Genomic DNA, 27,073 nt, shown 5'->3' with positions numbered 1-27,073 from the left:
GTTTGAACTGCTGACCTTTTGGTTAACAGTGGAGCTCTTAACCACTGTACACTGCTGAGGTAGAACATGGCACTTTAAAACCATTATTTTTAGCCAGAACTTTCTCTCAAATAATAGTGTAGCCATAGTAATAGAAAACTGATCATTGTCAAGTATCAGATAATACGTATGAAAAAATTTAAGAGTTGGTAATATTAAATCATAGATTGAGTTTTCGATGGTTCAAAAATTCATTGCTTTTGAACTTACTTAAAAAACCTGATAGATTGTATAATCAAATGGTTCTCTATAGAGGGAAGAACTAAGGAATTGTGTTGTAAGCACTACACAAAAGCGGCCATTGCCATTACGTTGTTTTCCTTGCTACATAGGAATTTTAGGTGACTTTTTTTTTTCTTACCTCTCTTCCTGTTTCTGTCAAGTGGGTAAGGGTTACAGAGAGAGAGAAAAAAAAGCAAAGACGTTAGCTCAGGCAGTTTTTGACTTTTTAAAGTTTGTCGTTTCTTTTTACAAATTTTCTTTGGAAGGATAGACTTGATCTCTTTCTATGTTTTAGAAAATTTTCTTCCTACGAGTGCTAACCTTATATTGCACTAGCCACTGAGAGCATCCATCATAAATCCCATGAGGGACGTTACTCGGGTCTGGCAGCTTACTGGGGCCTAGATAGTAAGTACCCTTTACACGTCTGCCAGATTGTATGCTGTATTAATTTATTTAGGCCGTTAGTACCTTCCTTTCAATTTTTTTTTTTTTCTTTTCAATTAGTTTGATTTTGGAGAAACAGGAGAGGGTGGGACGTCATGGCTGGGACAAGAAAGTGTTTTTTCTGTCTCCAACGCAGTCTGCCACGTATCTTTAATAACAGTTATTAGAGGTCATGGTCAGTTTCAGCCCTTGTACTTTTTTATTTATAAGGAAGTAGAATGCAGTCACACCCTTGCTTTATTTCCTTTTGGCCAGGGCGGAGAATGATACAGTGTCATTACAGGTTTTTAATGCCATATCAGGACAGTGAAGTAACAGCAAAAGCTGTTACTCACAGAAGATGTGAGCTCAGAATATCCAGTGACATTTTAAGGACATTCCAAGAAAACTAGCTAGTCAGTCTGCACATGGGTCACTCTTCTCTTTCTTGTTCACTGAAATTGGGTTTTTACTGATGCCAGTTTGCACAAAGAAGCTTCTGTGCAAATAAGGAACATTGAAATGTTTCTGCGTCGTTTTCTTTGCTGTATCTATCAATCTGGGCATCCGGTAATAGCTGCTCTGCAAATGATTCATCTCAAAGTTTTATGGTGTGGCTGTGTTAAAGTTGATTTGATAATATTGTGGATATTACATTGTGAAGCTGGCTCAGAGGAGCTGCAGGTTATTACGGGGATGGCGGGGTGGGGGAAGAAAAAAGTAAAAATTTGTATCATCTGGATTATGCCCCCAGAGGGGTATGAGTCCCTAGAAGGGTGAAAAATCCAACTATTTATTGGAAATAAATGCCTCAGAGGCAAGTGTAGCCTCTTTGATCCACTTGGTGGGTTTGATCCTTATCTGCACCTACCGTTCCTTGCTCATTGGTGCCCTCTTCTGGACTACTAAATACAAAAAAAAAAAAGGTTTTTTTTTTTTTTTACAGGATGGAATAAAATGAGTACAGTTTAAAAGGTATTCTGGGGGACAGAACCTCTAGGTGACATTTATTATAATTCTTCATTGGAAAAGACTGAATTTTAACCTCTGTGCTAAACAGAGAAATAGCTAGGAGTTTCAATAATTAGGTTTTGTTTATGGTTCTCATAAAGACTCTTAAATCACGTATAAGGAAGATGCAGGTTTTTTTCTAGAGAAATATATTCTATATAAATGTTGAAAATTGATTCCATTCAGGGAGTTGCCCTTATAAAAGTCAAATATTAATTCCTGTTGGTTGCTAACTAACACTTATATCTGGTATACACTTAAAGACAGTGCCGTCAGAGGTATTATCTCATGGGATCAGAATAACCAAGGCATAGTCTTACTGATGCTGATAGTAGTAGTGATGGAGATAGATCCGATGATGGCTGCTGCCATTTGTTTACTGTGTGCCAGACACTCTTCTCCGCGTTTTATGTGGCTCCTCTCATCCAATCTGCATACCTTGTCAAGTTGTATTGTTAGCTCCATTCTATAGCTGAAGAAACCAAAGCTCAGAGAATACTGAACTTACCCAAGGTCCCAGAACTGGTGACCACGGAGCCAGTGTTTGGACATGGGCAATCTGAGAGGAGCTCGTCAGCAGATAGTTGATTTTAACATATTCTGTATGAAGAATTTCACTTCCTGGAAAGCCGAGAGCTTGTATGTAGTATCTCTTTACAAATACAGGGACGGGGCAGGGGGCAATGACTCCTAATTCTTTCGCTGTAATGGAATTGTGTCCAGATGATTTTGTTGTTGTTATTAGTTGCCATTGAGTTGGCTCTGACTCTTGGCAACCGCATGACAACAGAATGAAACTTCGCCCAGGCCCGCACGATCTTCACGATGTTGGTATACTTGAGTCCATTGTCGCAGCCCGCTGTGTGTTTTGAGTACTCTCCAATCTGGGGGGCTCATCTTCTAGCACTCTTTTGGACAATTTTGTGTTGTGATCCATATAGTTTTCACTGGCCAACTTCTAGAAGTAGATCACCAGCCTTTCTTCCTTAGCCTGTCTTAGCCTGGAAGCTCCCCTGAAACCTGCCCAGTATAGGTGACCCTGCTGGTATTTGAAATACTGATGGCATAGCTTCCAGCATCATAGAAATATGCAAGCCATCACAGTACTACAAACTGACAGATGGATGGTGGTTCAAATGAATATACCAGACATATTTCTGTGTCGGCACTTTCAGGTCTCCTTGGCCATATTGCACACTGTAGCCTCTTGCCAGATGATCTAATCTACCAGTGCAGGTTGACTGCTTTGCCTCAACTAAATTCTCACAGGTCGTATGGCTCTGCCAGGACATCCTGTGATCACCTCTTTATACTCATTATTTCCTTGAACCGAACTCATGTTCCTTTTTCTTTCCTACCTCGTGTTTCCCTTCATATGTGCATGCACGAACACACATACACACACACACATACTCGCAGGCACACATACACTCCTTCTCCTTCCTCTTGCATTCATTATCTTAATGGGTGGCATCACCCCCTCCTCCCGCCCCAGTCAGAGTTAACCATCTGCCCTCCCTGGGAACACAACTCCACGCTCATCCCGAATCACTCATCATGTTTTATTTTGCCTTCTAAATACCTTTCAGAACAGACTTTTCCTTTATATTTGCATAGACTCTTCTTCAATTTAGGTTCTCTTGGCTGGACTATTTCAGTAACTTCCCTAACTGGTTTCTCTGCCTTCAATTTTGTTGAATTCTTCCGCCGTTCTGCTAGCAGAATGATCTTACCAAAACACATGTCTGATCATGGCCTTTTCCCCACGAGGCCCAGCAGTTATTCGTGGCTTAACAGTGGTGGCTCCAAATCCTGGCGTCACATCAGAATCACCGGTGGACCTTAAAAAGAAGACTGTTGAGGCCCATAAAACAAAAGGAGAATAAAAGGGCACAGCAGCCCAGGGGCAAGGATTAGAAGGCAGGAGGGGACAGGAAAGCTGGTAATAGGGAACCCAAAGTCGAGAAGGGAGAGTGTTGACGTGTCATGGAATTGTTAACCAATGTCGTAAAACAATATGTGTACTGACTGTTTAATGAGAAGCTAGTTTGTCCTGTAAACCTTCCTCTAAAGTTCAATTAAAAAACAAAAAACTGTCGAGGCTTACTTTAGATGGACAGAATGAGGATTCTCTGGAGTGAAAACCTGGCATAAGCCTTTTCTGAAAGCTTCATATATCCTCCTGTCCGTTTATCTAGTTAGATATCTGATAGACATCTCAAAGTTAACATATCTAAAACAGAACTTCTTATCTTTGCCCAAAAACCTGTGCCGATTTTGATCTTTCCATTGTAGCTAATGACAACTCTTATCTTTCCATTTGCTTAGGCCTAAAATGTTAACTTATTGTGGTCTCTCGCACCTCATAACCTGTCAGTTAAGAATCATCCTGGCAACTATATCCAAACCCCACCCTTCTCACCACATCCACCGAGCCCATCATCCCTGGTGTGTTACAGTAGCCCCAACTGGCCTCCCTGCTTGCTCTCCTGCAGTGTTGTTTAGTTTTAGTCAGAAGTAGAGGAGCCCTGGTGGTGCAGTGGTCTAGTGCTCAGCTCCTAGCCCAAAGGTTGGTGGTTTGAACCCACCCAGTGGCTCCATGGAAAAAAGATCTGGACATCTGCTCTCAGAAAGATTGCAGCCAAGAAAACCTTATGGGGCAGTTCTACTCTTGTCACACAGGGTCACTATGAGTCGGAATCCACTAGATGGCACCTATCAACAACAGTAGCCAGAGCTACCCTTTTAAAACATAAATTAAATCCTATCGTATCTCTGTTCAGCACCCTTCACTGTTAACCATCTCATTCAGAGTAAAATCCAGAGTCTTCAGGGTGACCTAAAGGCCTCGAATTGGTGGCTTCAGAACTGCACCGAGGTGATGGGAAACTGCAGTAATTACGGAACCCTGGTGGTGTGGTGGTTAAGAGGTCGGCTGCTAACCAGAAGGTCAGCAGTTTGAATCCACCAGGTGCTCCTTGGAAGCCCTATGGGGCAGTTCTACTCTGTCCTGTAGGGTTGCTATGAACCTGAATTGACTCAACAGCAACAGATTTTTTTAGTTTGGTGTGGCGTTTTAAACTTTCAACGGAGGCACAGCTGTGCTAGACAGCTGTCTAACACTGCGCAGAATGTTATAAGCTCAGTGTAGTTCACAGCTTCACCATTAGATTGTGCTTCAGCCTTTGTGATGACGTGACTTTATGGAGCTGGGTTTTTGGCAGCTGCTGTGATAAAAAGCAAGTGCTGTGAGAAAATCAGTGAGGGTGGCGGCGTCCAGTCTGCTGCCATGGTTTAAGGAGTTGTGTGGTGCCTGGTGAGCTCACACATCCGTTAGTAATTGTCTTTATTTAAAGATAAAATAAAAACACTTTTCTTTAAATTTGTATGTATTATTTTTTTTTCAAATGCTATAAATTATTAGGATTTAAGTTCTTAAGTTGTTGGAACTGTTATTCTGTTAAAAAAAGGAACTGTTGGATATTTCTTTTGACTTAAGGGTGCTGTGAAAAAAACTTATTTAAACATTAAGGGCTGCGTGAACTGACAAAGTTTGGGAACCTCTGCCCTACACAATACTCTCCCCCCATCTGTTTTGCTCTCTGAACGTTCTCCCCTGTGCTGACCTTGCCCAGACCACACTGGCCTCCTTTTTCTCACACATCAGGCGTGCCCCTGCCTCTGGGTCTTCTCACTGGCTGCCCTCTCTGCCCAGAATGCCTTTCTCTGTCATATTTGCATGGCTAACTCTTTGACCTCCTTGAAGCCTTGCCTGCATGCTGCCTTCTCAAGAGGCCTACTGTGATTACTTTATATAAAAAATATATCCACCTCCACCCCAAACTGGTACTCCTGGTCTTTTTCTGCTCCTTTATTTTTTTTATAGCACTTACCACCTTCTAACATACTATATAGTTTACTCATTTATTATGTTTATTGTGTGTTTGTAGCTCCTCTGGGGTAGAATTAAAAAAATTTTTTTTTGTGACTGTTTTATTTTCCAAAGTATCCTAAGCACCTTAAGCATTGCCTGGCATGTGGTGGGGGACTTGGTAAATATTTCTTGAACCAGTGAAAACATATATATTGGAAGATGATTGTTGTTGTTAAGTGCTGTTGAATCAATTTCTACTCCTAGCGACCCCATGTGACAGAGTAGAAAGAACTGCCCCTTAGGGTTTTCTAGGCTATAATCTCTACAGAAGCAAATCGCCAGGTGTTTTCCCCCGTGGAGCTGCTTGGTGACGAGCAGTAGTAAAATGAATAGCCTGGTACCCACTGCCGTCAAGTCGATTCCAACTCTATTATAGCGCTCCTATAGGACAGAGTAGAACTGTCCCGTAGAGTTTCCAAGGAGCGCTTCATGGATTCGAACTGCCGACCTTTTGGTTAACAGCCATAGCACTTAAACGCTACGCCATTAGTGTTTCCAAAATGAGTAGCAGTAGAGCATATAAAGTGTTTGGGTACTGGACTGCCAGTGTCCATGTCATAGCTCGGCACCTCAGTTTCTTCATCTGTAAAATGGGTGTACCACTACTTACTTCATAAGATTGTTGAGGATTAAATGAGACAATCCCTATGAAGCATTTAGCCCAGTGGCTGGGACTTCATAAGTGCTTAACCAGTGTTAGATATTATTAGATAAATGGTAGGTGCTGTGGCTATTCCAAATAATTTCTCATTTATGTTCCTTCAAGATTAGATTATGTACCATCTTTGCAGTGCCTGGGAAATAAATGCCGTAGGTAATAATGACCAGCACGATTTCCTTTCCTTTCTCGGAGGCGGTTAATACTTCAAAATTTTAAGTGTTTCTTACTTTTGGTGTGTTGAGAACACTTTTTGACTGAATTTAATTCAGGCAACGAAAGCAGTGCATTTATACTTGATTTTACAAGACTCTTGGTTCCAGGCCTCTGTTTCTCTGTCTTCAGCCTGAAGGATGGCTAAAGGGTGATAGTGATCCCTCTGGTCTCCGTTCCTTTTAGTCTACTTGCAGATGGACTTGTTTCTTCCCACCTTTTGAGATTCTCATGACTTGCCTTTGCCTAGCTTATGTGTAAGATTAACTAGGTGGCTAGTTGTTGCTGTTGGTTTTGTTTTCTCTGCCCAACTCCCAGTGTCCACTTTATAAATGCAGGGGAAAAGACGTTGACACCTTAGCCTACTTTATTTTTTATCCTAGTTTTATGGCCACAATTAAGATTCAAAGTAAATATGAAATAAGGCATATTACCCTTTGATAGATACCAGTCTTTCCAGACCTGTCCAGGACTAGTCATAATGAATTAGAAAGTTAGTGCCACATGTCATTATTTAAAAGATGATAGGAATGGATACAGCTGATTGCTAAGGTTTTACATTCTTTCAACAGCTGGCTATTGAGTACCTTCAGCCTACTCTTGATGTGGATACGCAGTAGAATTCAAGACCTTGGTAGGTGAGACATGAGGTTTTTGAAAGTCAGTGCTCTGATAAAGGTGTGTATGAAATACCCTGAGAGTGCCACAGAGGAGCTGAGGCATGATCTTAGAGAAGTTGTAATTTCACCTGGGCTCTGTAGGATCGGTAGGAGTTCGCAGAACTCTGAGAGGGGGGTGATAAGAGTGTCAAAGGGAAATGTGAAAGAGAAGGGATCACAGCTGATATTTCTGTGTGACTTAAGCATTAGGGAAATGATAGGTGGGGATAAGTCTAGAGGAGAAATTGGGGTCGGCTTGGGAAGGGCCTTACATGTATGACATGCCAGAGAATATGGATTTTGAGCCTGTGTAGGGTTTTTTACAACATAGACATATGATCACATCTGTGATAGTAGTATGCAGGTTGAGATAAAGGGTGAAAATACAGAAGAAGAAAAAAAGGTTTCCCTTTTGTATTTAGAGGACATTAGAGAAGAATTGGTAAATCATAATTAACTGAGGAGGTCTTAATAAAACAATAGAAAAATAGCAGGAATAAAACAAAAATCACAGAGGTAAGTAAAAAGAAAACCAGAAGGACTCTGATTGTGAATGAGGCTACAGATTAAACACTAACTAGATAATAGATAAGTGGCAACTTTGGTGAAGGGTAAAACAGTATCAATACTGAGGAAGTCAGCACAGCTTGACCAAGGCAAGGTCATGGCAGCTACCTAGACATATCCAAACTCCCTGAGGGAACGAATCACTGGGCTCGGGGCTGGGGGCCATGGTCTCGGGGAGCATCTAGCTCAGTTGACATAACATAGTTTATAAAGAAAGTGTTCTACATTCTATTTTGGTGAGTAGTGTCTGAGGTCTTCAAAGCTTGTGAGCGGCCATCCAAGATACTCCACTGTTCCCACCCTGCCTGGAGCAAGGGAGAATGAAGGAAACCAAAGAAAGGCACGAGGGAAAGAGAGTCCAAAGGACTAACGGATCACAACTACCACAGCCTCCACCAGACTGCGTCTAGCACAACTAGATGATGCCTGGCTACCACCACCGACTGCTCTCACAGGGAGGGATTGTAATAGAAGGCCCTGATCAGAGCTGGGGAAATATGTAGAACAAAATTCTAACTCACACACACAAAAAAGACCAGGCTTACTGGTCTGACAGAGACTGGAGAAACCCCGAGAGTACGGCCCGTGGACACCGTTTTAGCTCAGTACTCAAGTCATTCCTGAGGTTCACCCTTGAGCCAAAGATTAGCCAAGCACATAAAACAAGGCTAAATGGGCACACTGGTTCAGGGGCAAGGACAAGAAGACAGAAGGGGGCAGGAAAGCTGGTAACGGGGAACCCAAGATTGAGAAAGGGGAGAGTGTTGACATGTGGGATTGGCAGCCAGTGTGGCAAAACTTTGTGTGTATTAATTATTTAGTAAGAAACTGACTTTGTCTGTAAACCTTCATCTAAAGCACAATTAAAAAATACATAAATAAATGAAACTTAAGCTCCCCCTCCCTCCCCCAAAAAGTCAGGGAACTACCATTATTAGGATTCTTTAAAGTTTGGGGACAGACATTTCAGAAGATAGGGCTGCCAGATAAAGCATAGGATGTCCAGTTAAATTTAATTTCAGATAACAGATAATTTTTAATGTACGTACGTCCCAAATATTTCTTGAAACATACATCAAAAAATTATTCATTGTTTACCTGAAATTCAAATTTAACCAAGCATCCTATTTTTTTTATTTGCTAAATGCGAGTATGATAGAAAGGTTATGAAAAGGTCTGGTGATCAGACTTTATGATCTGGTCCCTCTTTAGATGATAGAGTATAACCACGTTTTCTTGGAGGTGTGAGGTATAGGCCCTACTGAAACATTTTATAGAGCACGGGGAAAACGTTCAGAGAAGTCTTTTCTACATTTAAGTGACTAATAGGGATTTTGCCTTATGAGATTGTCAAGTTATTTGGTAAAGAAAAGTAGGGAAAATAAAGTTGAACTGTAGAAAAGAAGGGAAAATCCAGACCACTGCTGATGTTGTGGAAAGCGTCTGATGGACAATGTCTTGTGTATTCAAGGAAACAAAATGGGGTGTTATCCCCACTGTCAGGGGTCGTCCAGTCTGCGTTATCAAGCGTGAGCAGAGCTGGGCTGCCATTGTTTTTTATGCCCTCGATATACAGTGGCCCCTGTGTTCTGCCTCCTGTTTTTATTGGGGCTGTAAAAGCATTACAAAAACCCCAACAGTAAACACTCTGCAGAGAATGTGAGGTCATAATAATATGACCTCAGAGGGAGTCGGATCTTTGGAAGCCGGAGTAGATCAGCAGACCCTTCAGTTTGGCGGCGAAGAATGCTGTGAAGGGGAGGTTACAGGAGGCAGTATGGCCCAGGTGCACCCCAGACTCCATGATGGGTTCTTACTGCCGCCTGTGTCTGTGTTGGTGCTGGTGAGTTTATACTGCCCTTGTATTATTTTTTTTTGTATTGCCAGGCTTTCCCACTTAAAGGGAGCAATCTGTGGACGTGTTCAGGTCATCTCTTAAGCCATGAAACTGGGCAGAATGAGCCATCTAGGAATGGAAGTGTTTCTCTTTTCTTACTTCTTTATTTTCTCCTGTTACTGGAGGTTTTCTTCCAAGAAGACCCACAGATGACTGATACATACAAATTTTAAAATTACCTCCTTCTAGTGAATGTGAGGGTATTAGGTGAAATAGGCAGGACTGGGTAAGACAGTAGAAAGAAGAGACAAAAAACATTTGAAACATGAGAGAGAGGAATGTGTCTAACCACTGAAAATTTTTAATATATGCTTAAGATAAACCTCTTGTATTTAAATAAAATCATTGCAGCACAATTTATGTGGTGTAATTGCATTGTTTGTGTGGAGTGATTAAATATATGCTGTGGATTTGCCCTGAGAATAGTAGCAGTTTAAATGAGAAGAAAATCTTTCTTTGACGTTTGTTTTTTCTACATGACAGCTGTTATATAGAGGAAGAGAATGCATAGGAATACAATCTGAGGTATTTTTTTTGGTAATTATGATAATTACTTGATTGTAAATGACATAGTTCTTGGAGTGAAGATTTTACACTTTTACCTCTTATGTGGGAAAACACAAAGGAACTCTGAGTTACCCTTTAAATTTCTTCTGTGAGTTTATAGGTTTGCTTGGTGTAATAGTTACTCAGTTTTTTAATAGGATGTTTGTATTTCACAAAACTGGCTGATAATGTGAACTATATAAAGGAAAGCTTAGGGTGACAAAAAATCAAATGCATTAGCATGAATATTTCATCATAATGAAGCTATTTTAATGGGTAGATATTTCTGTTGGGAAATTGTTTAAGGCGGCTTATAATCAGGGTTACCTTACATCCTGATTTGCTTGGGTCAGTGTCAGTTTATGACTGTTGTCCTTTGGTTTAGCATTTGACTCAGACTTGTTTTCTTTTTTTATGAAGTACTACTAGTTGTTAAAATCCAAACCCAACCCACTGCTGTCGAGTTGATTCCGACTCATAGCGACCCTAGAGGACAGAGTAGAACAATCAGCTAGCATGAATTTGATAGGCTCTCACTTTGTGTTTCCAGCTTTTTCCATGGTTTAATCTGGGAATGTGGGAGTGGGTGAGTCCACAAGTACAGTGAGCAGAGTTCTCATGAAGGTGAATATAAAAGACAGTCTGGGATAACCAGCTTCTTTCTCCTACCCTTCTACCTCCCTGTTGTGCCATGTACTTGCTGAGAAATTATGCCTGGAGAGGAGCCGATAGTGCCAACTAACTCTTCCAAGTCTGTTGGTGGTTAGAGAAGTATTAGATCAGCAGCCTCTCTGGGCTCCTTGGTGTACTAGCTGCTTATGTGAGAATGCAAGCCATATTCTGGGTGATAATGAAGCTACTGCTTAGTTGATGTATCAGTAGGAAATGGGGAATTAAAGTTCAGTATATGTGATGGAAGTAGCTAGATCCAGGTCCAGCAGTTCCACTTAAAAATGTATTTGTTCTTGATACAGTGGTTTTTGTCATTTATTACATGTGTAAATCTACATTTTTTCTTCTTGCATTGGTAATGCTGTTTTGCTTTGTAACAATTACAATTATATATTTAATGATTTTATCATCTCTCTTTCCTCTTAAGAGTGTCTTGGTTTGGGTAATAAATGGTTACTGTCCTTAAAATTCAGGTCAAATTAAAGTATTAATAAGACAGAGCAAGGGCATGCAGCCTGTCATTCATGGGCCAAACTCTGCCTACCCTAGAATGGTTTTTACATTTTTAAAGTGTTGTAACGAACAAAAAAACAAAGACTATGTGACAGACTTTATGTGACCTGCAAGGTTCAATTATTTACTATTTGGACATTTTCAGAAAAATGTTGACCACCTCTGGCGTGGAGTCTGTGGTATGTTAGCAGGCCATTTATGTACAGTGTTTTATCACGAACAGGTCTTTGTTTTGTGACCAAGTTCAAATGAAGATTTGGCAATTATTGTGCCTTAATTGGTTTCAGTGTTGCAAGCCAATGATCTAATACTGTAGAACATGCCACAGGCTGTAGTTTTTGACCCCTTAGAGGTTCTTAGCGTGTGGTCTTGTGAACCGCCAAATATTTCAGAGTACCCTTTAGGAGGTTTGTGAGGTCAAAATTATTTTATAATGATACTAAGACTTTTTTTTTCTTTTTTACTGTGTTGATATTTGTGCTGATGGTACAAAAGCAATCATGGCTAAAACTACTGGCACTTTAGCACAAATCAAGGCAGTGGCACCAGACTGCCCTAGTAATCATAGTATCCTCCACTGCCATGCACTCAAAGTAAAAACAAAGGCAATTTTACCTAAAAATGTGTTTGATGGAGCCATAAAAATGATGAATTTTATTACACCTCACTCAGCCTTTGCTTACATGTTTCCTGTGTGATGAAATGGGAAGCGAGATACATAAAGCGCATCTGCTCCTTTTGAAGAACGATGACTGTCTCTAGGGGAAGCACAGTTTATTTGAGTTGTGAGCTAAACTAGCCACTTTTTTTCACGGAACACCATCTTTCCTTGAAGGCATGACTGACTGACAAACTGTGATTACTTAGACTTATTATTTTGGCAAATAAGGGTATCACTTTAAGGAAAACAAAGGACAGTATTTGTTGCTAATGATAAAATTCGAGCTTTTAATCAAAAATTCAAACTTTGGAAAACTTGTATATGCCATCCAAAGTTTGATAGGGATCCTGGAACCAAAACGTTTGAGAACTGCTTGTCTGATGTTTAGGTGAACATACAGGTCACTTCTTTTTAGCTCTAGTACTTTGAATTATAAACCAAAAAAAAAAAAACCAAACCCAGTGCCGTCGAGTCTATTCCGACTCATAGCAACCCTATAGGACAGAGCAGAACTGCCCCATAGAGTTTCCAAGGAGCGCCTGGCGGATTTGAACTGCCGACCCTTTGGTTAGCAGCCGTAGCATTTAACCACTACGCCACCAGAGTTTCCACTTTGAAATATAGTAACTGGAAATATTTTTATGAATAAATAGCATAAAATTATCTTATTTAAAATAGTTTTCAGAACCCCTGAGGGAGCAGGAAAGCAGTGGGATGCAGACCCCAAATTGTCATAAGAAGACCAGACTTAATGGTCTGACTGAGACTGGAAGTCCCCTGGTGGTCATGGCCCCCAGACTTTCTGTTAGCCCAGGACAGGAACCATTCCCAAAGGCAATTCTTCAGACAGGGATTGGACTGGACTGTGGGATAGAAAATGATACTGGTGAAGAATGAGCTTCTTGGATCAAGTAGACACATGAGACTATGTTGGCATCTCCTGTCTGGAGGGGAGATGAGAGGGCAGAGGGGGTCAGAAGCTGGCCGAATGGACATGAAAAGAGAGAGTGGAGGGAAGAAGTGTGCTGTCTCATTAGGGGGAGAGCAATTAGGAGTATATAGCAAGGTGTACATAAATTTTTGTGTGAGAGACTGACTTGATTTGTAGACTTTCACTTAAAGCACAAAAAAAAATGAAAAAAAAATAGTTTTCATTTAGCTGATTCTATAAATATCATGATTATTATGTAAGTGTCTGCCTTTTTGCCACACAAGAAAAACTTTTTTTTCTCTCTTATTTATCAATTTTAACAGCAATGCTGGGGTGAAAAAGACACTGCTAGATGCTCGTTCTGAAATGGGGAGCACTGAAATTCTGGAAAAGGAGACCCCAGAAAGTCTCAGTAATGGTACCAGCAGCAACGTGGAAGCAGCCAAAAGGTTGGCCAAACGCCTTTATCAACTAGACAGATTCAAACGGTCGGATGTTGCGAAGCACCTAGGCAAAAAGTACGTTCTGACCCAAGGCTGGTGTCTGAGTTTATCCTTTTGTTGGCGTGTGTGTATGTTTTAGTCATTTTGATTTTAATAACCACATCTATTCTCTATTCTTACAGCAACGAATTTAGCAAACTAGTCGCAGAAGAATATCTGAAGTTTTTTGACTTTACAGGAATGACGCTGGATCAGTCTCTCAGGTCTGATTAAACACTACTTCTATTCTTTGGCTTCCAAATAATTAATTCTTGGAAGAGAAAATGACATGCTGAAGTTAGAATCAGATTTTATTAATTTTTAAAACTCACAGTTACTTTCTGTGAACTTTGCATTATAGATGTTCAACACAGCAGAAAACTAAAAAATGTATTGTTTTCATGAAATTACACATGAGCCCCTATTCTGTATCTACTGATAAGCCTAAATCTAAATGATGTAAAGAATGATGGCAAAGTAAGTCTTGAGGAAAAAGAGAATGTGGAAATTTGGTTTTTGAATGAACAGTTTGAAAAAAAAAAAAAAGGCATAGTTTACATACTGCAGAATTTTAAGTTTTTTTTTTTCCTTTTTTCCCTAAGCATTTACCTACAATTGCAAAATCGCCTTTTAAGATGACACTTTGGAATTAACTCTAAAATGGGGTGAAAGTGCGTATTGATACAGTAATCAGCAGAAAGGGTCTGTGAAACTGATTGAGGGCACATCCGCTTTTGGCTGATCTATTCAAATGAAGGTGTTGTAAACACACTGATGCTCAGTTTTTACTCCACGTTTTTTTTGTACTGCAGTTTTTGAGACTAGCCCAAGGTTAAGCACTGGATCTTATAAACTGTTCATAAAATGTCAGAGCCTGGAGGAATTCTGTATAACTTTCTTATTTTGCAAATCAGGAAACTGAGGCCTGAGGAGGTGAAATTGAGGATGTTTGGATTGGAATGTACAAAAGTGACTGACTTTCCATGTGGCCCTTTCCATAAATAAAGGGTACCCATATGTTATAGGTTTTCTAATGGGCAGAGAAAGCATCATATTTTTGCTTTGCTTTCTGAGATGGTTTATTTAAAAAAGACATGAAAAATAAAAGTTTGACAACTGTAATTTAAACTGACGAACTATAAAACTATAATAAGGAAGAAGAGTAGTTTTTCAGTGTAGAAATAAGATTTATTGGAGGTTTCTTTCAGTAGTAAGAATTCTTAAAACATCTTAAATTATTTTTCCCATCTCAACTGAATCTACTTTGTAAAGTGAAGGTTATCTGGATTTATTTATAGTAGAAGACCCTCTTGTTGTTGGGTGCCGATGTGTCGATTCCAACTCATAGCGACCCCCTGTGACAGAGTAGAACTGCACCATAGGGTTTTCTAAGCTGTAATCTTTACGGAAGCTGATTGCTGGGGAAATTAAATTGATATGTGGTTCTGGGTATATTTTCTGTTCCAAGAAGTTTAATACATAAATTAATTTATTCCATGACATCAGGAATAAATTGTAGTTTTATCTCCCAATTTCCTGTCCATATAACAAATTAGTAACGTGGTGTGGTGATGATAGGCAAAATGAAGTTAAGAAAAATCTGTTGTTATAATACAAGTGTAACAGTGAGCCAGTGGAGATTACAATCAAGTAACCACGGCAAAAGAACCCTGATGCATGCAGAGCTTTAAAACATAGCCTGTGGGATTGTGGGCTCAATCTGAAGTATTCTTTGGTTTTCCTCCCTGGGTGTGACCTTTAAAATTGGCTACTTGACACTTACTCATAATGGAGAAATCAGCTTACCTTCTCAAGGCTTTCTTGACATACTGGCCACAGCATTATTACCCTATCTTTTATATTTACATTTTTATTGAATTTAAATGTTAATATAAATTTTAACTGAATTTCTGAGTATCATGATTTAAAAAAAAAGTAATGGTAGAATATATTAATCAGTTTCTGATGTTTAGATAAATGAACTTTAAGTGTCAAACATAAAGAGTTTGATAACCCTTTGAATAATTATTGCTTTTTTCTCCGTTTTTTTTTTTTTTTTAGGTACTTCTTTAAAGCATTTTCTCTTGTGGGAGAAACTCAAGAACGAGAGAGAGTTTTAGTTCACTTCTCCAATAGATATTTTTATTGTAACCCAGATACCATTACTTCACAAGGTAATCTGATGGAAATACTTGGGTTCCTTCCTTATAATGTTATTTTCTCTTTTATAAATGTTACATGTTTATTGTGGAAAATGTAGAAAATTTTAAAGAAGGACATGAGAATCATCAGTGTAGTTCTAATTACATCAAGGTAGCTGTTAACAGTTTGATGTACTTCCTTCTAGTCTATTTATACAATATTTGATGTCAAACTGGAATCGTTACAGAGTTTTATTTCCTTCCTTCTTTCATGTGAGCGTTTTCTCATATCACTGTTCTTTGAAAACATACTCTATGACTGCATGATCTTTACTCTTCTTTTAATTATCTTTATCTTTTAATTTCATAGTATGACAATATTTTCCTTAATTTGTCACTCTGAGATATTATGTGCAAGGTATATTATAATCAGCAAATTCCCAGTTTCTTATTTCTTCTTTGCTACACCTGTGATCTCTAAACTTCTTGATAAAAATATATGTATGCTTAAGCTTTGTGGTTAGTTTTAGAAAGATGTACAAATCTCATTGGAGGTTGTGGTGTGTCTCTCATGCTTCCGTTTGGTATTAATTACAGCACCTCTGACCACTGACTTTCATGTATGATTTTAATGAACTATGAGTAAAAAATAATAATAATAATAATTTTTTTTTTAATTTATGAGTTTGTTAATGGTACTGTTTTAAAAAAGCAACTTAAAAAAAAAATCTTTTCAGCTTTTAATAAACCATGTGGGAAAATGTTTTATTTAATAAACATATAGGAAATTACAACTTGAAAATTGCAAATACAGTACGTATACTATCCTTTGATCTTAAATTACACGGACAAACCCCAGCTTCAAAATTTTTCTAAAGTCAATTATATACAAAATACCTGGTTTCTGAAGGGGCATATGGAAAACGATATACAATTTATTAACTAGTGATATATAGCTTCTTTATTCAGAGAAGCATAAGGTTTCCAAATATACGTTTATTTCCCAGGTGCAAAGCTGACATACTAACACATTTCAATTTTTTTTTACACTTATTTCAGAATATATTTAATTGCATTGTTTAAATTGACGCTCTCATAGATTTAACTGGAAAGTCTCCATAAATGCCTTCAATCTTATAAAAAATCAGAAAATATTTGTTGGTCTTCCAATATGATGGGAAGAGCAGGTTAAAGACTTTGTAAGCAAGAATTCAGTGAGCGGCTGGCCAGAGGGCTCGCATATAATACCGAGGAAACCCCACACAATTTTTTCTTTCCGATTTTCATGCTCCTACCCTTACCAACATCATAGAAACCCTTACCGACATCATAGAAACCCTGGTGGTGTAGTAGTTAAGAGCTACAGCTGCTAACCGAAATGTCGGCAGTTCGAATTCACCAGCCGCTCCTTGGAAACCATATGGGGCAGTTCTAATGTGTCCCATAGGGTTGCTATGAGTTGGAATCAACTCCACGGCAATGGGTTTTTGGTTACCAGCATCATAAAAAAATTCCGATTTGTGATCTATAAAACCAACCTGAAGCCCTGGCCAACAAGGTTCAGATGGCAGATCTGGAGTCAGGGTTTACAAACGGTATTTTGGTTAGAGAAACATTAACCTTAATATGATTATCTAGAGATCAGACTTGCCTCCCCTTAGCACAGCATATAGCGAGGTGTCACCATTCATTTGTGACAAATACCAACTGGCTCTTGAGCTAAGCTTGGTTCAGAGACAAACAGTAACTAATGAACTAATCTTATCTCTAGGCACGTATTCTGTAAATTTAAATTTACTAAATACAAGGTAGAACCAATAGCAAAATTGCCTAAAGCCTTATTCCACATGGGCTCAAATGCTGTAAGAACACCTTATTCATTATCCTTGTTGTTAGCTGCTGTTGAATTGGCCCCTAACTCATGGTGACCCCGTCTGTTAGAGAGCACCGCTCCACAGGGTTTTCTTGGCTGTAATCTTTATGGAAGCAGATTGCTGGGCCTTTCTTCCATTACAAAGCAAGCTTTTACCTACCCAGAGAAGTCTTTTCTCCGTTGATTTCATTTCCAACAATAAAGTTTTCACTCACTGTTTAAAGTTAAGCGCACTCTGTTACTATTAGAGAATCTTTCATGAACTTACAAATTTTGAAATAAATCACGGAGACTAGATATGTAAGAAATAGTAATTATCTCTTAGCGTAAGTATTGCTAATTAACTGGAACAATTGTATTGACGTTGACTAAAGTGATTGCTCCCCTGCGCCAAGGCTATGTTGTTGTCGTTAGGTGCTCTCAAGTCCATCTGGACTCACAGCAACCCTGTGTACCCTGCTACAGGTATAGTTAACTAACCTTCTGATTATTAAGGTCACATTCCTGTCTCTAAACTGGTAACTTGTCTTTCTTGGTTCCTTTTTTAAAAAAAAACTGCATATGCACCAGTTATTCACTATATCTTTTACCTTCAGCATTGACTAGATATAGAAAGGGTAGAAGAGGGTTGTTTTTATTAGAAGACTTCTTCATATCTAAGGAAGTCGTTGATGATCCTGAATACAATAAGGAAATGGACTTGTGCATATAATTGGCTGTTCATAAGGATATTTGAGAGTCCATGCTGATTTTTCCAAATACTTTGAGGAATTCATTTTAAATTATTTGAGAATTTGTGATAATTAAGACGGGACTGGAATATGCTTTTAGGCATTTAGTAGCATCCATTTATAGACTTTGATAATGGAAATCACCTGTTATACTAAAACTGTAACATAGCCGTAGTTCCTTTACGTACTTGAGAAAGTTAGCTATCTTTATAAACTTAGTGATTTTGACAGGCCTTTCTATCCATTTAGCTTAAGTTAATAAGACTTTTACTGCATCTGTGGAGCTGATATTGTCAACTATACATGGATCGATGATTGGCAGAGAACGAGTAAGAAGAACCAATTCGTAGGTTTGGAAACAACAAACTTAACTCTTCTGCTTTTTCATATCTTTATGAAGTAAAAGTTGATGTTTCCATTTAAGTGTGAGACAGTTCTTCTGGTTGGGGTAACCTTATTTTCCCCTGAATATTTAACTTTTAATCTTTATAGAATATTTCAGTGTTTTACCTTTGTCTGATTCATGGTATCCTAGAAAGAAGACAACTATTTCCATGTGTATTATTTTTAGTCAGAGAAATAATACTAAAGTATTATTTAGTGGAAGACTCTAATTTTGGTTTTCTTTAACTTTCACTTCTTTCCCAAACCACTTTCCTCCCAGAAAATTTAAAAAAAAAAGTTACAGTATTAAATAATTCACATTCATTCCCACATCCTGTGTTATATATAAATACATAAAAATTATAGTATCACTACCCAAAGATCTCTTAATATTTTGGTGTATACTCTTTTAGTGCATATGTACATTTAAGTAGAACTATACATAATGGTTTTCCATATAATAAGTTTTTTCGAAATGTCTTTTTCATGTCAACACAAATACTTGAACAAAGTTTCTAGTGACGTCACATAACAAAATTGTGTTTTGGAAAGGTCATTTACCTGTCCCCCATCGTAAGCAGTGCTTCTCTGGATATTCTTGTCCTTTGTGTAGATCCTTAATTATTTCCTTAGTGTAAAGCCCTAGAAGTGGGTTTGCTGTGTCCAAGGACACTGTCTCAGGGTGTTAGATATGTACTGTCCACTTGTCCTCCAGAGAGGTAGGAGCAACTTTATCACCAGTAGGGCCCAGTTTTGTGTAATGAAGTCCTTTTAATAATTTACCATTACCCATTTTCATTCCCTCCCGAATGAGCATGATTGTATCTAGCCCAGTATCTTGTTGTCATTGGTTCTTAATGTATAATTTTTAATGATCATAAAAATATCTGTTAGTCCAGTAGGAAATAGTGAATTAAAGCTCTCTGTCCCTTTCTCTTTTTTTAGATGGAGTCCATTGTCTCACCTGTGCAATGATGCTTCTTAACACCGATCTACATGGCCATGTAAGTGTAGGTTTTGTGAAGCTGTCTTACAGAAATCCAAACATGTCTTGAAATTATCTTTGCTTTTGTGCCCACACATGTTTATTCTCTGCCTTCCTCCCTCTCATTCTCTGCATGGTTCCCATGGGGGGCACATTGACCTAAGTCTTTTGGAAAAAGAAATAACATTTTATTTTAATGCTGTCATGTTGTTGTTGTTGTTGTTAGGTGTCACTGAGTTGGTTCCGACTCATAATGACCCTAGGCACAGCAGAACAAAACACGTGCCCCATCCTCACCATCGTTTCTATGTTTGAGCCCATTGTTGCAGCCATTGTGTCAGTCCATGTAATTGAGGGTCTGCCTTTTTTCTCGCTGACCCTGTATTTTACCAAGCATGATATCTTTCTCCAGGGACTGGTCTCTCGTGATAGCGGAGCCAAAGTACGTAAGAGGAAGTCTGGCCATCCTTGCTTCTAAGGAGCATTCTGGCTGTACTTCGTCAAGACATAGAGCATAATTATAATTGGATACAGTATAGATGCCTGATTTTGTGTTGTGTGTTTTATATCTTCTTTCTCCACTAGATGGCAGAGACAGCTTTTGCTTTTGTTTTGTTTGTTGGTTATGTATCACGACTGATACACAATGATGAAAGAAGATAGAAGTTAGACCTGAGAATGTCAACTGTACTTTGACTAAATACAGTAATAAGTCTAAGAACTCAGTCTTTTCTATACTGCTCAGCTCACCTGGCCTTTTATTAGTTGAAATATCAAACTAATCTAATTGCCTTCTCTTTTTCTATTTAAAATAGATGATGGAATTCTTAAATTTATAATTGTATATGAATTCTCACCTTTTACAAAAGTAGAACCTTAAGATTTATTTAAACTGTTCGTAGCAGAGAAATTGAGAATGTTTTAGTTTACTATAGATACTTACTCAGAACAAAAATGGTTTCATAGTCCCAAGTCTATTTATTTTGAAGAGAAAAAAATCAAGTCGTCTGTATACATGAAAAGCTTAGATCATCCCTTGATTTGCTGTGATACAATTTACCTTACGATTTAAAACATTCTGTTAAAAGAACTAATTAGATATTGATCCAAATTTGTTCTGAAAGTCCAAAGGCCATGTAATTTGCTTATTTGAAATTGTTCCCTTTTTAAGAAAGGCAAAATGGAGCTGTTTAAGACCGTTAAGGTGGGCAGTGTCTGCTGTAAGAGCACTGGAGGAGAAAAGGGCTGCACCGTCAGAAACGCGAAGAGGAGATACAGTGATAGAGTCAATTTTAACTTTGTCTTCACGTACTCCACTAGGAAGTTCCTTTGTAATCAGCAAGGATGAATTTAGAATAACTTTGTAGTTTGCAGACATACATGGCTTGTATCCAGAGTTCACACAGACTAAAAATCTAGATAATTTTCAGGGACCATTCTTGGATAATAGGGTTGTTGTATGGAAATGAGGGTGTTGGGATCCCCACAGCCCGACCCTTGTGTTAAGTATCAGAACCTTGTATTCGTCCAGCTTCTAAGGGGATGACCTAGCAGTGGATTGTCCTGACCTGCGCGTCTGTCACCATTTTCGTCTTTGCCATCTTGTGATAACAGTTGCAACTGTGCCCCCTCCTTTTCCTCACTCCTCTTCTCCCCAGTTTTTTAACTTTCAGGCTGAAAGAGAGAATTTTGAACATGTTTGTTTACGTATAACACCGACCCAAGCTAGAGATTTCTAGCACTTTTGGCTATGAGGAAGCCTTTTCACATCAGCTATTTTGAGAGTACCTCCATGTATAATAGTTGTGCATTTAGCGCCTGTTAATTGAGAAAATGCACAATGACAGAGTGGAGGGTGGGGAGATCACATTGGCCTTCTGTAGAGGTTGTTAGATTTTTTGTTTCTATTAAACTGAGAAATACTTTTTATGAAGCTACCATTGCTTTAATAATGCTTTAGTAATCATGATAATTTTAAACCTCATAGTAGTAAATAAAAGTATGAGTTATCTTATTTGTTCACATAACTTGGCATACTCGATGCCCAGTCTTTTGCCCACAGGTTTAGAGCCACAGATCTCAGCCGTTTGCCCTTGTCTCTTCTTCAGATGGCTTTTGAGGAATTGTAAGGAGATTAGAAGAAGTATCCCACTTCTTTTTGGTAACTAGGATGGAAGAGACTAAATGAACATTTTAATATTATCTTGAGTTATGCTAATTGTAGATAATTAACAATTGGCTGTATTAGCAAAATTACTGATATAAGAGGAAGAAAATGGTAAATAGTAGTAAAATCTGTGTGCCATCTTGAAGATCATGCGTTTGGTGACTATTAGATCTTGGTTTTGTTTTTTAAAACCTGTACTAAAGACCTAGAAGTCTGTATGTTCAGGTTGACTGTGTTAGAGTTTTCTTTATCCTTATTTACAATGCGTGCTTTTAGAAGTATGTTGACTGTATAGTAAAAAAAAAAAAAAGTATAGTAGCCATGATAAAAACTAACCATATGAAAATGTGTTTCTCTTATTTTCTTCCTCTGGATTCATTTTTACAATAAATTTTCCTCCTAGGTGGTAAGTTTTTATCCAGAATTCTGGATGCTTCTCTTGCATCATGATTGCCTGGTATATTGTTACAGTGTCTGCTTTGACTTATTAGCATGGCCCCTATGAAGTTGAATTGTTCGGAAAATAATTGTTTTTAATTGTTGGCTCCTTTTCACCTTCTCATAGTCCATCGCCTCCCATTACTGGGTGTATTGTCAGAAAAATCCTCTTGGGGAGTGAACTAATAAACCATTTTCCTTTCCTTCCTAACCATTGTGTCAATAGCGATACAACAGCATGACCTGTCTCAGAAGTGCTGATACCAGCTTTTCCTCATGCTTTTATGGGGGGAGAGATAACTTGGGAGAAATAACTTCTTTGTGAATCGTTCACGTGGTTTTTTTTTTCTTTCTCTCTGGAATGATGTTTTGAAAGTGTCTTGGTATGGGCCTTTGGCCTGCTAACTTTTTTACTAATAAAATGATGGAATGTGTACTAATAAGCATTTCTAATACACAGCTCAGTGTCACCAGTTGGAGTACTTTTCCTGATTTATTCTCTCATTCAGTAAACACTCATGGTGTACCTACTCCATTCCAAGTTCAGTGCCACTTTGAAAGGATCAGAAATGAATGAGACATGTTCCTGGAAGTCAGATTTCATCTTTGGTAGTGTTGGCTGACTTTCATTAGTTAGGTTTAACTGAAGAAATGGTAGCAGGTAACTGAGGTGCTGATGTGGACTGGGGAGGTATTTTAGTTACACACTGGAGTATAGTTAAACCTCACTAATGAGACTAGAAAAAAACAAATCTTGAATTACATACAGTATTTTTTGGAGAAATTCATTCAGACATTATATTTTGTGTTAAGAATGGTGATATCCTTTAGTACCTGCTTAAAAAATATATGAATGATTATTAATACTTATTAATAGTATCAGTTTTCTTTTACTTGTCTGCAAGTGGTCTATTCTCTTACATTAAATAAATATAATTGCTGCCGTATGACTATCTGCTACATAAACCCTTTCATTTATAAAGTGCCTGTTTATGTATGAAATACGTATGCAAATTAAACTTATACACATACAGATAAATTTCCATTAAAACAAACCCTAGAATTTATCTAAATCCCTTTGTTATGTTGAAACTAAGTTGTATGCTATCAATAAGGAAAGAGCTGAAAACCCTTTTTTTTAAACTTTGTGTTTTGTTGGAAATGGCATGAACTTGGCATGTTAAAATAAATTCAGGCACATTCCTATTCTGGACTAACGTTCAAACGTGCAGTTGACTACAACCCTCCCTCTTGTGCTTTGATCATTGTTAGGATTCTGGCATTCTAGCCTGAAGACAGTTGGCAGGGACAGGAGCACACAGGAGCTTCTCACCAGGACTGGCACCTGGAAGTAGTAGCCAGTTTTAGATATAAAATTGAGTTGCAGTGGAGAGTTAGGTAGATAGGAGCATGGTCAGTTGGCCAATTCACAACTGTACAGTCACGAGAGATAGGCAAGACAGTGACAGGCCAGGTTCAGGCCATGGTCAGAGGTGGTAGCCAGAGCATTCGTTTTGATCAGTGTTGTACTAAAAGCCACGTTTTAATATCATGGTTTGGGGTTTTCACTTACCAGTTCTACCTGGGGTCTCTGTGCTGTCCAGTGTTGGTGGGATCGAGCCTACCACGTGCAGTGGGTCTAGGGAGCAGGGGTGTGCTTCTGCTGGAGCAGTGGCCATATCTACCCTAGACCGGCCCTTCTGCAGTTACCTTGTCCTCAGGATACATAGAATGAGTTCATCCTCTGGGATCAGAGGTCTCAGGCAGGACGTTATTTACTTACTTTTTTTATATTGGGTTATAAGTTTGATGAGGGTTAAAATCAAGGCCTGGTAGGCAGATGGAAGACATTAAGGAATAAAGTATAGATTTTCTAATAGGATAATGTTAAAATGTATATGCAGTTTAGTTTGAGAATGGGACACAGTAATTCATTATTTCTTTTTTAATCCATAAACTATGTTGATAATTAATTGTGGATTTCTCATTCTTGGATTGGCTGTCTAGGAATCTAGGATTTTAAATGGTGGGTAAAATATTTGGTTTATTTTCAGAAGTAGAAATAAAGAATTTTTTAGTAAACAATTTGAATGCTTTTATTTCTTCATATTGTGTAATTTTATGTTTCTACTCCAAAAAACACCATAAACCTCTATGAGGTTGAGTACCCATAATGTAATAACCTCAGTAAAGCACTGTGAGTATCTGTGATTGCCATTATTCTACCTAGCAGCTGTCTTTAAATATATTTTGCCTGTTGTCCTCCCTTCTTCATATACTGTCTTCTCTGTGGATACCTTTCTCTCTGCCCCCACATCCTCAATGCCACCTCCCATGAAGGCTATTCCTGGCATTTATTAGTTTTTCTACCTAAACTTTACCCTGCCGTAGAGCCTGGCCTTGGTCTTAAGTTCTATTAAGCCATCACTGCTTCTTTCTGTTGGAGTCCTCTTCTCTACCTCTTTGGTACCAAGTCTTTTTTTTTTTTTTTTCCTTCCTAATTGGGAGCTCCTCGGCCACAGTGACTTGCACTAACCTCTCCTCCCTTGATGCTACTCCCAACTTGCTTAGAGTTGAGGGACTCAGTGATACTGGAAGAGTTCAAAGAACATCAGATCTAGATTTCAGAGTTCTAAGCGTTTGTAGTAGGGCATGGGGTCCAGATTTACTGTTTATGTCCTTAGAACAAGCATTTATGGAATAGCCTGGTAACCTAACCATCAGCTGTGGAAATGTTTTTATAGAAAAATCTCACAATTTCAAATTTTTCCATTTCAAAATGACCTTAAGATACAATTCATTATTGAATTGGCACCTGTCTAGATTTTAATAGACTCCTTATGTACAGTGGATGAATTCTATCTAAGTATCTCCAGAATTTCATCAGACACTGGTAGATTTTGTTACCTGACAGAATTCTATGACCCTTGACAATGAAATCCTCCTTTCCACACTCTCTGTTTATCTCCTTCCTTTACTTCCACCCATTTACTTTTTGTAGTTCTGGTTTCCTTAGAATAGGGCTCATACATGAAAAACAGGTTATAGCTAGCTTTTATCAGTTGAGTCAATGGGGCTCATTTAGGTACCTCAGATCACCTAATTTATACATTAGTCATTCACTTACATTCTTTCTTCTACCACTATGAGCCTTTACATTTGCACAGCTTATTAGTAGAAGGTGATAAAGGAGAGCAGATGAAACTCTGTTAAATCCGTTTTGCTCTTAGTCCCTGCTAATGGTTTGGGGAGGAGGGAGGAGTTACAAAGAAGAGGGCTATTGAGACCTAGTACTTCTACCTCTAATGTCATTTCTTAATTTAGTGCCTCTCCTTCTCTAGTGATCATGTTCTCAGTAGATTATCATAAGTCTTTGTAATTTGATAATGAGGTCTGTGTCTTTTATCTTTTCTCAAATTTTAGAAGAAATGCATTCTATAAAGTACTAATGCAGTGTTGCTAATAATAGTTCTCAGACTTTTTGGTCTCAAGGTTCATTTGTAGTCGTAAAAAAATTTGAGGACCCTCAACAACTTTTGTTTATATGGATTATATCTATTTATAGTTATCATATTAGAACTTAAAACTTAGAAATTATAAGGTATTTGTTAAAACATTTCAAAATAGCATTCATAAACTCATTGTATACATAATATACTTTTTATAAATACACTTTCTGACACTAATTTAGTGAAACGAATAGCATAATGTTCTGTAGATCTCTAATATCTGGCTTAACAGAAGGCAGCTAGATTCTCATATCTGCTTCTGCATTTAGTCTGTTGCCATATATCACAGGTTGTGTAGCTCTAGAAACTTCCACCACGTGCTTGTGAGAGATGAAAGTTTGTAGAACTACTGTAAAGTAGGTTTGACTCATGGAAACCCTTAATGGAATCCCTGGACTGACTTTGAGAACAGTTGTGTTGCCCTATTATTTTCAACTTCCATTTATGATCTTGTTTTTTATGTCCCTCCCTGTTCCTTTTTCAATGGCAATGTATTACACTGGAGGTAGGAAAAAGTTTCAGCAATATTTCAGATATTCTCAAAGGCTTCACTTTTCACGCTTAAATTAGCTCTGTCATTGGTGTTTATGAAAGAGCACTCTCATTAGAGTTGTATCTTTGTAATTTGGTCTTAATCCTGATCAGTTTGGGAATTTACAGAGGGTCCTGCTTTGCCCACTAATACGTGCATCTAAAAAAATGGGCACCTGAGGGCAGCATAACACAATCAAACTTATTTGATAGAAAAGCATACAAAACGAAATCAAAACAGGATCTTTCAGCAGAGCTACAGAACTGAAGTAATTATCAAATCAGTAGTATGCTTTTTCATCATTTATTGTAACATGTTGGAGGAGGTGGAATTGTCATGTGGGAGGGTACGTCTGCTGTGTTTTTAATATCCCATGACTTATGAAGCCAGATTTTACCAATGGCTGATGAGAGCTTTTGTTTCTCCGAAAGCATGTTTTCCACAAAGCTTACAGACCCTACACAATTAAAAATGAAAAATTTTAGGATTGTTTTGCCAAAATTAGCCTCTAGATCAGGATATATGCTTTGGTCTGCTTTCCCTAGTGAATAATTAAGACAGCTGGCCCTTTGGGCCGAGTTGAGATTAAGGCTTGTCTGGAAGCTTGTAGAAAGTTCTGTTCCTCCTGATTGTCAGGGTAGACATGCTCAGAACAAAGAGTTGGTTACAGTTGCGCTAGCTGAGTCTTAGACTGGAGTTTGCATGGTTTTAGGTGCCTCTACTGGGATGTTATGAGTCAGAATTGACTCAGTGGCAACGGGTTTGGTTTGGCTTTACTAGGAATGTAGACTTTCAATTTAATTTCCCCCTTTGCTGTCATTGTTACCAATGAAATTGAAAACTAGTTCCCTCCTAGAATGTGAAAAATGCATTAACTTTAAC

The 27,073-nt window shown here is 38.3% G+C and overlaps 1 protein-coding gene across 12 annotated transcripts in view; it reads left to right on the top strand.

The window, feature by feature from the left end:
* The window catches only part of PSD3 (pleckstrin and Sec7 domain containing 3), a 696,342-nt gene that overhangs the window by 406,466 nt on the left and 262,803 nt on the right, over positions 1–27,073 (top strand). For 11 of the 12 annotated variants that reach the window (XM_064272734.1, XM_064272735.1, XM_023551047.2 and 8 more), the window contains 4 exons: positions 13,273–13,467; positions 13,575–13,655; positions 15,493–15,605; positions 19,506–19,564. In XM_064272734.1, coding sequence (XP_064128804.1) covers positions 13,273–13,467; positions 13,575–13,655; positions 15,493–15,605; positions 19,506–19,564 — 448 coding nt within the window. Of the gene's footprint in view, positions 1–13,272; positions 13,468–13,574; positions 13,656–15,492; positions 15,606–19,505; positions 19,565–27,073 lie in introns of those variants that run through there. The other variant, XM_064272741.1, reaches the window with a different exon arrangement.

Source organism: Loxodonta africana, chromosome 19 (assembly GCF_030014295.1).
Source record: "Loxodonta africana isolate mLoxAfr1 chromosome 19, mLoxAfr1.hap2, whole genome shotgun sequence".
In the NCBI taxonomy this organism is placed as follows: domain Eukaryota; kingdom Metazoa; phylum Chordata; class Mammalia; order Proboscidea; family Elephantidae; genus Loxodonta; species Loxodonta africana.
This window is presented reverse-complemented; position numbering and strand designations above follow the sequence as displayed.